Raw genomic sequence first — 10,927 nt, forward strand, 5'->3', positions numbered from 1 at the left:
TATTTTTGACAAACACCCTGGGGAATAGGGTTTTTGCCTCCAAGAAAACTGTGAGTCAAGTCAGATAACTACAACACTCTGCAAAGGAGGCTTTGCCAGGGAGCTGTAAGACGCATCAAATAGTGACCGTGCTCTGGGGGTAGTATTTTTTTTTTTTTAATTTTTTTTACCATTTTTTATTTATTTTTGAGACAGAGAGACAGAGCCTGAACGGGGGAGGGGCAGAGAGAGAGGAAGACACAGAATCAGAAGCAGGCTCCAGGCTCTGAGCCATCAGCCCAGAGCCTGACGCGGGACTCGAACTCACGGACCGCGAGATCGTGACCTGAGCTGAAGTCGGACGCTTAACCGACTGAGCCACCCAGGCGCCCCTGGGGGTGGTATTTTTTGAGGAGCTCCAAACTTGGCCTGCCCTTCCGGTGGCTACAAGGCTACTGCAGAGCTGGGGAAAGGGTGTTGGCATTGACCAAGTTAAAATGCCACAAATCCTGCTGTTCTTTCAGAGTCTCATTAGTTTTTCTTGAATGAGTATTCCTCAGATTGTCCCAAGCCTTTTGTTAATTCCCAGGGTTTTAAAAGTAATTAATTTTGACCATTTTTGCCACTGTTTTCATGACTTTTTAGAGAAGATACACAGAGATCCTCACTACCATTCCAGAAGTCCCACACCCAAACTCCACATTTTAAAATATACTCCGAGAAACTTGAGGGACTTTTCTTTTTCACTGCCATCAGCCCCTTCCTCATTCTCTCCAATGTACTTTAAAAGGAAAAAGTTCAGGACTTGAAGTTAGGAGATTTGAGTTTGAATCTCCACCATACCACCTACTAACCATGTGACTTCTCTGAATCTATTTCTGTTAATGTTAAAGGCAAAAATTAATCTCTGCCAGACTGGGTTATAGGGAGGTTCAAATAGCACACATGTGAAAATTCCCAGCATACCTTTCACAAAATGGCATTTAAAAAATGTCAGTTCATTCATTCATTCCTCCTTCAGTCTTCTATCACCTGCTTAGACATGAGCCCAAAGCTTACCACTGATTTACTGTGCTCTGTGTCACCTGATGCTTAAAAAAAAGGAAAGAGAATTGGTAACCTTTAGCAGTTGGGAGTCAGCACGTGAAATGAAACGTATTTACAGTTTCTTTGATAGACACTAATACCAAGCAATGTTAAAAGGTATTACACCAAAAAGGATTCGTGGTCAGAAATACTTTTTAAATGCTGAGCAAGGGGCATGTGGGTGGCTCAGGTCATGATCTCCTGGTTCTTAAGTTTGAGCCGCACATTAGGCTTGCTGCTGTCAGCGCAGAGCCAGCTTCAGATCCTCTGCCCCCGCCCCCCCCCCCCCCCCACTTGTGTGGGCATGCTTGCTGTCTGTCAAAAAGAAACAAACAAAATGCTGAACAAAACGGGGGCACCTGGGTGACTCGGTTGATCCTCCAATTCTTGATTTCAGCTCAGATCATGATCCTAGGCTCATGGGATTGTGCCCTGCATCTGGCTCCACACAGCATGGAGCCTGCTTAAGATTTTCTTGGGATGCCTGGGTGGCTCAGTTGGTTAAGCATCAACTTCAGCTCAGGTCATGATCCCACAGTTTGTGGGTTTGAGCCCCACATTGGGCTCTGTGCTGACAGCTCAGAGCCTGGAGCCTGCTTCGGATTCTGTGTCTCCCTCTCTCTCTGCCCCTCCTCCACTCGTGCTCTGTCTTCCCCTGTCTCAAAAATAAATAAACATTAAAAAAAATCTTGAAAAAAAAAGATTTTCTCTCCCTTTGTCTCTTTCTGCCTCCCCTCCTCTGCCCCTCTCCCCTGCTTGCACAGTCTCTCTGAAATAAAAAATACTTTTTTATAAAAATGCTGAGTTAAAATAATAATTAAAATAAAAAAGAACTGAACAAAGTCGTATGTCAAGGCTTTGATATTTTATTTTGGTTTTAGCCTGTTTTTTAGGGGATTAAAAATTACATCCCAATAATCATCACAAAGGCAATTCTTTTTATGGCACTTAATGTTTTAGAAATCTAATATCTTCCACCATTTCTTTTTTTAATTTTTTTAATTTTTGAGAGCTAGACAGAGCACGAGAGACCTGAGCTGAAGTTGGACACTTAACCGACTGAGCCACCCAAGCGCCCCTCTCCTGCCATTTCTTAAAACATGTTTGACTCAGCCCTGGACTATACTCTGATGGGGCAAGGAAGAGAATTGATGATTTACACAGATAAATTTGGGGAATGTGGCATAATGTAGTCCCCTCTCAGAGAGTCACAAAATAATTATTAAAAGCTTTAAGACACTCTTCAATAAAGCAATGTACGTAACTTTAATTCAGCATTTATTTATTTAGTTAGTTTTTAAAGTTTACCTATTTTAAGGGAGAGGAAAGAGAATCCCCAGCAGGCTCCACACTGCCGGTGCATAGCCCTACATGGGGCTCAGTCCATTGAACCGTGAGATCATGACCTGAGTTAGCCAGATCCAGTGGGATGCTTAACCACTTAAACGACTGAATCACCCGGGCGCCCCTTTAATTCAGCATTTAAATTAAATTATACGTTTGACTATGGATTTTTTTTTGGAATTATACTTACTAACATCCTTCAGAACTAGCTTTTAATAAAGGCATCACAAATGCATTTTATCTCACATTCTGATTGCCATTTGGTAGATTCTACCAGTAGGGCTGATTGAGAAGGATTCTAAAGCTGTATGGGGTGGGCTCAGGTGGAAAAAGTTCAGTGATTGGTTAGGGCTGGGGGGCAGGGCCAAACCACTTTCTGCAGGAGCAATTGGTGCAGTGGTTTCCTATTCTCTCCATGCCTGGTTCCGGGGGACATAGTACGGGACTTGCTATCCTAGCAGTTAAGTTCCAGCACATGGGTTCTGGGATTATGTGGATTGTTTTTATTGCTGGCATAAAAAGGATGCACATAATTAACTTGTGTGAACCTTATAAATGGCCAAGTAGTTTCAGAGACAAAACCAATCTTATAGTAAAACTTCAATAGGATCCTGTGAAAATTGAATGTACTATCTTTTCGCTTAATGTAAGGTTGACCACAAATTATCTTCCAGTTGTTATTAAAATTTATTTTTTCAAAAAATATACCAGTTTATTTTCCATCCCTGTGAGTTTATTCCATGATAAAAGAGTGTTACAGAACTTCAGGGTTATTATGAAGCTGTTCATTGTATATAAATGTAGATTAAATCTGTATTTGTATTTACACAAGACACATCTTTATTTTTAATCTTTGACAGTCCATGTATATTTTATGTACATGTAATTTATTTGTCCTAAAATCTCAGTGTCTAAAATTTTTAAGTTTTGAGATTTGACTCAACCTCCGTTTGTAGTATGTCTGTAATCTGTTCTTTGTATTCTAGACTTGTCAAAACAAAAAGGAGAGTTAGTTTTATATTTAGCTATTTTAAATTAAAACACAATGCCAGATGCAATAAAGGGCTTTTGGGTATAGTAATGTTCTGCTTAACACCATACCTGACATGACCAGATTCTGGTTTTATCCTTTTGGCTGGCTTTGAGAGCCTGTGGAATAGTTTTGTTGTTATTGAGAGTTGTAATGTTGGTTGAACTTTCTGACAAATATTTTTATTTTAAAGTTTATTTACTTATTTGAGAGAGACAGAGACAGCACGAGTGGGGGAGGGGCACAGAGAGAGAGAGAGGTGGGGTGTGAGAGAATCCCAAGCAGGCTCTGATGCCAACACAGAGCCCGGCAGAGGACTCGAACCCACAAAACCTCGAGATCATGACTTGAGCCGAATCAGCCACTCAATGGACTGAGCCACCCAGGCATCCCACAAATATTTTTATTTTGCAATATTTTATTCCTCTGTTAAAAGTCCTGTGTTCTGCCTTCTAACACACGTAGAGAAGCACTTGTCCTATTAGGAGCATTTAATAGTGGTGGTTATAATTTAACTGCTTTAATGGCAGTTTTCTTCCTTAATCAGATGTAAGTTAAAGCTGCAGCAGAAAACGATGTCTCTGTGGTCCTGGGTCAATCGGCCCAGTGAACTGAGTAAATTCACCAATCCTCTCTTTGAAGCCAACAATCTCGTCATCTGGCCTTCAGTTGCTCCGCAGAGTCTTCAGCTATGGGAAGGTAAGCTGTGCATCCTTTGTAAATTTGTTATCAGTAGCCAAGGATCCTCTGTGAACATGCTGTTGTTTGTATTTGAAGATGGTAAGTGGTGGACCTGACCCTCAAACCTGTGTGTTATTGCTGTTTTTTCTCAATGTGGGGAATGGTTCTCTCTTTCATATCCATGATCTGGTCACACTTTTTTTGTTCAGTCCCCATTTCAGACATTAGCGGTGATAATTCAATGGATACTGCTGTTTATGTTGGTTATTTTCCCCAGATAGAAAGATACATTTCTATTTTTAATTGTGATTACAAATTTACCAACTTAACCATGTTTAGGTATACAATTCAGTCTTGCCAAGTATATTTATACTGTTGTGAAACAGGTCTCCAGAACTTTTCATCTTGTAAATCTGAAACTCTCTACTCACTAAACAACTTCCCATTGTTCCACTCTGCAGCCCCTGGTTAACTACCATTCTGCTTTCTGTGTTGAGTTTGACCACTCCAGGTACCCCATATGAGTGGGATCATACAGTATTTGTTTTTTTGTGATTGACTTCTTTCCCTTCACATCATGTCCTCAGATTCATCCATGTTGTAGCATATGAGAGGACTTCCTTCTTTCTAAGGTTGAATAGTTTTCCATTGTATGTGTAGACCACATTTTGCTTACCCATTCATACTTTGATGGGCAGCTGGCTTGCTTTCATCTTTTGGCACATAGGTGCACAAATACCTCTTCAAGATCCTGCTTTTGATTCTTTTGGGTGTGTACCCAGAAGTGGAATTGCTGGATCATATGAGAATTCTATGTTTAATTTTTTAAGGAACATCTGTACTGTTTTCCATAACAGCTGTACCGTTTTACATTCCACCAACAGTGCACAAGCGTTCCAGTGTCTCTACATCCTTGCCACCACTTCCTATATTTTTGGTTTTCTCCCCCCTTTGGTAGTGGCCAGTCTGATGGGTAATGAGGGAAAGTACGTTATTTTTTGTCTGAGAGAGTTGGTAGGTAGCTGGGACAGGAATAAATTATAAGCTCCAAGGAGATGGTTTCTATTTCCTTTATTAAGCAGCCATTAGGATAGGTTTTTCTGTTGAAGGGTTAATTAGCTAGTTATTCTAGTAAGGTTCTATAAAATACCAAAGCTTCTTCTTAAAAATATAACCAAAATCTATTTAGACTATATTAGCTATCCATTAAACAAAGACTATAAAATACCGTTTCTTTTTAATCATCTTGAAGGTAGTAATGCATCTTTATTCATCTTTGTATTAAACAGCACAGAGCCTACACACAGGAATGGTAGCTGTTTGGTAATTGAACTGAATTACCATACATGTCAGTTAACTATACCACGGTTTCATATGTTATGCCCACAGGGCAAATCCATGTGTGGGAAACTGCCTTTTGTGTGCAAAAAGGCCTCAGATCATTTTGCTCTCTCAGTTTGGGACTGAGTCTGTTTCTGTCACTTCTCTGAATGTCAGCCCTCAGGTCTTGTTCCTCTTGGCATATCTGTCATTAGCTGCTTCCTTCCTCCTCAATTTATGCTTCTAATCTTATCTGTTGAGGTGTCCCCAAGTTAGAATTGTGGGGAAAGTGGCCTCAGATAGTCTGCAGATTCTCTGAGCCTGAGCTTTGGTGCTTTGGGAATTTTGGGCTGTTCAGAACTTCTCTTTGCTTACTTTCTTGGTTGTTGTAGATAGTCACAGGTGCAGGATAAGTGATTTCTTTGTTAAAGATTTCTGGGACAATTTACCTAGAAGCCACTGTCATGTTTAATAACTGAAGTGAGAGACTAGCTACTTGGGAGAAAAGCCACATTTTGGAATTGAATGGCCTGAAGGACAGTTTAACTTGTTTACTAGTTACAATGAGTAAACCTCATTGAGAGTTTAGAAATTAAGAGACTGGAGGAAATCTTTGTTGTTACATGAATAAATTCCTACCGCTCCATAAAGAACAGAGTTTCCATATGTGTTTAGTGCCTCAGCTTAGAACTGGAAGAAATTTTGTTAGGGAAAATCTTCCCACAGTAGGTATTTGGATTGTATAATGAGACTACTCTTTGACCTTAAAATGTCTCTCTCCTGTTTATATTTACATCATAGTTAACCATTAATTTAAGGTAATTCCTGGGTTGAAGAACAGGATTTTAAATACAGGTTCATATAACAGAAAAATCAACAAAGGAGATAGTCTTTAAGCTATGTTTCTATTTTCCTTTTCTGATAGAGAGTAGCATTTGGACATACAGGATTTAAGGCCCTGGCAGTTTGGTTTCTAAAAAGTGTTTTAAAGAAACATAAAACCTTTGTGAACTTACCAGCTACTGACATGTTGCTGCCTGGAAAGTTTCTGTACCTCCTTATTTGACTATCTTTAAGCCATTATGTTGGGCTGATATAGTTAACGTAGATCTATATGGAGGAGAAAATGTCTCCTTTTAGTCTATAATAAAAGGATAATTATTAATGGGGGAAAGAAGACTTGCCTGTAGAATTGGAAAGACCACCTCTTAAGAAACAGGGAGGGAGAGCATTATTTTTTCTATCCTTTTCTTTAATTGGAGTGTGGCTGACATATATTAATTTCAGGTATACAACACAGTGATTCAACATTATGTATGTTACAAAGTGATAACCACAATAAGTCTAGCTACAACCTGTCATCAAAGGCATTACACTATTATTAACTATGTTTCCTCTGCTATATGTTGCATCCCTGTCTTATTTATACCTAGAGTTTGTGCCTTTTAATCCCCTTCCCCTGTTTTGTCCGTCGCCCCACCTCCCTCCCCTCTGGCAACCATCAGACCGTTCTCTGTATCTGGGAGTCTGTTTCTGTTTTATTTTGTTTGTTTTGTTTCTGTTTTTTAGATTCCACAAATAAATGAAATTCTATGGTATTTATCATTCTCTACTTGACTTATTTCACCTGGCATAATACCCTCCAAGTCCATCTATGTTGTTGCAAATAGCAAAATGTCATTCATTTTTATGGCTGGGTAATATTCCATTGTGTATGTATACCACGTCTTCTCTATTCATTCATCTATCAATGGACACTTAGGTGGCTTCCATATCTTGGCTGTTGTAAATAATGCTGCAGTGAACATAAGGGATGCATATATCTGTTCGATTTGTGTGTGCATTTTCTTTGGATAAATACCTAGAAGTGGAAATGCTAGGTCATATGGTAGTTCAATTTTTAATTTTTTGAGGAACCTCCATACTGTTTTCCATAGTGGCTATACAATTTAGCATGTTCACTTGCAGTGCATGAAGGTTCCTTTTTCTCCGCATCCTTGCCAACAGTTGTTATTTCTTGTCTTTTTGATAATAGCCATTCTGACAAGTGTGAGCTGATTTCTGATTGTGGTTTTGATTTGCATTTCACCCTGATAATTAGCGATGTTAAGCATTTTCTCGTGTGTCTCTTGGCCCATCTGTATGCCTTCTTTGGAGAAATATCTATTCAAGTTGTCTGCCAGTTTTTTAATTAGATTGTTTTCTTTTTTTTTATTTTGAGTTATATGATTCTGTTATTTCTTTTGGACATTAACCCCTTATCATTTCTATCATTTGCAAATATCTTCTCCCATTCATTAGTTTGCATTTTGTTGATGCTTCCCTTTATTGTGCAAAAGCTTTTTAGTCTGATGTAGTCCTATTGTTCATTTTTGCTTTGTTAGCCTTTGCCTGAGGAGACATATTCAAAAAGTTATTGCTAAAACTGACGTCAAAGAGCATACTGCCTATGCTTTCTTTCAGGAGTTTTATGGGTTCTGTTCTTACATTTAAATCTTTAGTTCATTTTGAGTTTATTTTTGTATATGATGTAAGAAAGTGGTCCAGTATCGTTTTGCATGTAGTTGTCCAGTTTTCCCAGCATCAATCATTTATTGAAGAGACTGTCTTTTCCCCATTGTATATTCTTGCCTCCTTTGTTCAAAATTAATTGACCATCTAAGTGTGGGTTTATATCTAGACTTCTTTTTTTTAAATTTAATGTTTATTTATTTTTGAGAGAGTGAGAGAGAGACAGAGCACGAGTGGGGGGAGGGGCAGAGAGACACAGAATCTGAAGCATGCTCCGAGCAGTCAGCACAGAGCCTGACGCGGGGTTCAAACCCACAGTGAGATCATGACCTGAGCTGAAGTCAGATGCCCAACCAACTGAGCCACCCAGGCACCCCTCTGGACTCTATTCTGATTTATATAGATCTGTGTATCTGTTTTTGTGTTGTTAGCCTACTGTTCTGATTACCGTAGCTTTGTGTAGTATAGGTTGGAATCAGGAAGGGTGATACCTCCAGCTTTGTTCTTTTCTCAAGATTTCTTTGGCTATTTGGAGTCTTTTGTGGTTCCATATAAATTTTAGGATTGTTTCATGTCTGTGAAGAATGCCTTTTGATAGGGATTGTATTGAATTTGTAGATTGCTTTGGGTAGTATGGACATTTTGACAATATTCTTCAATCCATGAACATGGTATGTCCTTCTATTTATTTGCGTTTTCTTCATTTTATTTCATTAATGTCTTACAGTTTTCAGAGTACAGGTCTTTTACCTCCTCAGTGCAAGATCTTCCTCCTATCCCTAGGTACTTTTTTTAATGCAACTATAAATGGAATTGTTTTCTTAATTTCTGATAGTTCATTCTTAGTATACAAAAATGCAGATTTATGTGTTAATTTTATATCCTTTAACTTTACTGAATTTATTAGTTTTAATAGTTTTTTGGTGGAGTCTTTAGGGTTTTTTATATATAGTATCAGGTCATCTGCAAATAGTGGCAGTTTTATTTCTTCTTTTCCTGTTTGGAAGCCTTTTCTTTTACTTGTCTGATTTCTCTGGCTAGGATCTCCAATATTGTGTTAAAGTGGTAAGCCTCCTTGTCTGTGAGCTAGAGGAAAAGCTTTCAACGTTTCCCTGTTGTATATGATGTTAGCTGTTGGTTTGTCATTTATGGCCTCTATATCCACTTTGTTGTGAGTTATCATAAATGGATGTCGAATTTAATAAAATGCTTTGTCTGCATCTGTTGGGATGATCATTATTTTTATCCTATTTGTTAATGTGCCGTATTGTGTTGATTGATTTCTGGATATTGAACCATCCTGGCATTGCTGGAATAAATCCCACTTGATTGTGGCATAAGATGCTTTTAGCTTTTAATGTATTGTTGAATTCAGTTTGCTAAAATTTCATTCAGGATGTTTGCATCTATGTTCATCAGGGTTATTGACCTATAATTTTCTTTTTTTGTGTTGTGTTTGGTTTTGGTATCAAGGGTAATGCTGGCTTCATAGAATGAGCTTGGAAGCATTCCTTTCTCTTCAAGTTTTTGGAATGGTTTGAGAAAAATAAGTATTAACACTTCTTTAAATGTTTGGTAGAATTTACCTCTGAAGCCATCTGATCCTGAACTTCTGTTTGTTGGGAAGTTTAGGTTTTTAAATAACAGTGTGTGTAGTTTTGCTGTTATTGTAACCGTCATTTTCCCAGTGAATGATTTTATACATGTATGAGGTCCTACAGGTCTGAGTAAAGTTCTATAATTGAATAAAAAATTTATATTGTGAAACTGTAAAGTTTATGGCATTGTAAATTATCAGCTTATTTTCCTGAATACATCAGAAAATGGTATTGTAAAATCATAATTTTATGGGGGGGGGGTTGAAGAATGAATGATTATGTACATAGAAATAGTGATGTTTTAAATAGTGTATTTAATTATACTCTTTCAGTACACCAATATTCCTGCTTATTTCAGAGTATAGTAAAATATAGATGTGAACTGTAAAAAAAAAAAAAAAAGAAGAAAAGTAAAGAGAAAAGAATGTATAATGCATGGAATAATGTCAATGTTAATTCACCATATGTATCTTTTTCCCTTCTGTCTTCCTTTCCTGGAATTCAATAGGTATTTTCCTACGTTGGAACAGATCCTCCAAGTATCTGGATGAAGCATATGAAGAAATGGTTAACATCATTGAATATAACAAGGAATTACAAGCAAAAGTAAATATCCTTAGGAGGCAGTTGGCAGAACTGGAAACTGAGGACGAGATGCAGGAGAGTCCATGAAAGACCTCCCTATGACCTACATAAGGACCTTCCTGGACCTGTATCCACCTCTTTTTCCTTTGGCCCTTCAGTTCACTTTTACAAAGTAGCCTTGAACTTAAGGCTTTAGATGTGAGAACCCCCTAAATGTAGTGGACTTCTCAATACTTTATGAATGAAATATACTGTAATTACTCATGTTTCATGTGGCCTGTTAGGCCTCTTTACTTTGGGAGCAGAAAGGAGGTGCTAGTCATTTTATTTTATGTGAAACAGGTGACCTATTTAATGCCACTTGCGTTATATACCATTTATTCTTCTGTGTCTACTTTCCAAACACTGCTCTAGACCGGTCAAGTATATGATTAATCTCTTTAGGAAATATTTGGTAGTTTTAAAAAAGATTAGACTTTTAAACACTCCAAATATAGAAATATTTTTCAAAACTGAAATGGTTGAAAAACCAAGAATTTTGTGATTAACATGCCATTTCCAATACCTTTGCCCTTCTCTTTAAAATAGCTTTGGATTAACAAAGCTGAATTCATTCTCATTCTGGTTTGTCAAGAAAGGAAAATCTGAATATTTATTCAAGGTAAATTATTTTTGCAAGGGTTATAGGTTTAATCCTCTGATATTTACGTTAAGAAGTAAATTTTAACAGTAGACCCGTAAAAGTATGTGCAATATAGAAACAAAGTAGGAATTTGTTACTGATATGGTATTG

At 37.7% G+C, this 10,927-nt stretch overlaps 1 protein-coding gene across 2 annotated transcripts in view; it reads left to right on the plus strand.

Moving 5' to 3' along the window:
• Nucleotides 1–10,405, plus strand: part of MTMR9 (myotubularin related protein 9) — a 50,251-nt gene extending 39,846 nt beyond the window's left edge. For both annotated transcript variants that reach the window (XM_042935021.1, XM_042935022.1), the window contains exons 9-10: nt 3,987–4,138; nt 10,058–10,405. In XM_042935021.1, the coding sequence (XP_042790955.1) occupies nt 3,987–4,138; nt 10,058–10,221 (316 nt within the window). In that variant the 3' untranslated portion in view covers nt 10,222–10,405. The remainder of the gene's footprint in view (nt 1–3,986; nt 4,139–10,057) is intronic.
• The last annotated feature ends 522 nt before the right edge of the window (nt 10,406–10,927 follow it).

The sequence above is a fragment of the Panthera leo genome, chromosome B1 (genome assembly GCF_018350215.1).
Source record: "Panthera leo isolate Ple1 chromosome B1, P.leo_Ple1_pat1.1, whole genome shotgun sequence".
NCBI classification, from domain to species: domain Eukaryota; kingdom Metazoa; phylum Chordata; class Mammalia; order Carnivora; family Felidae; genus Panthera; species Panthera leo.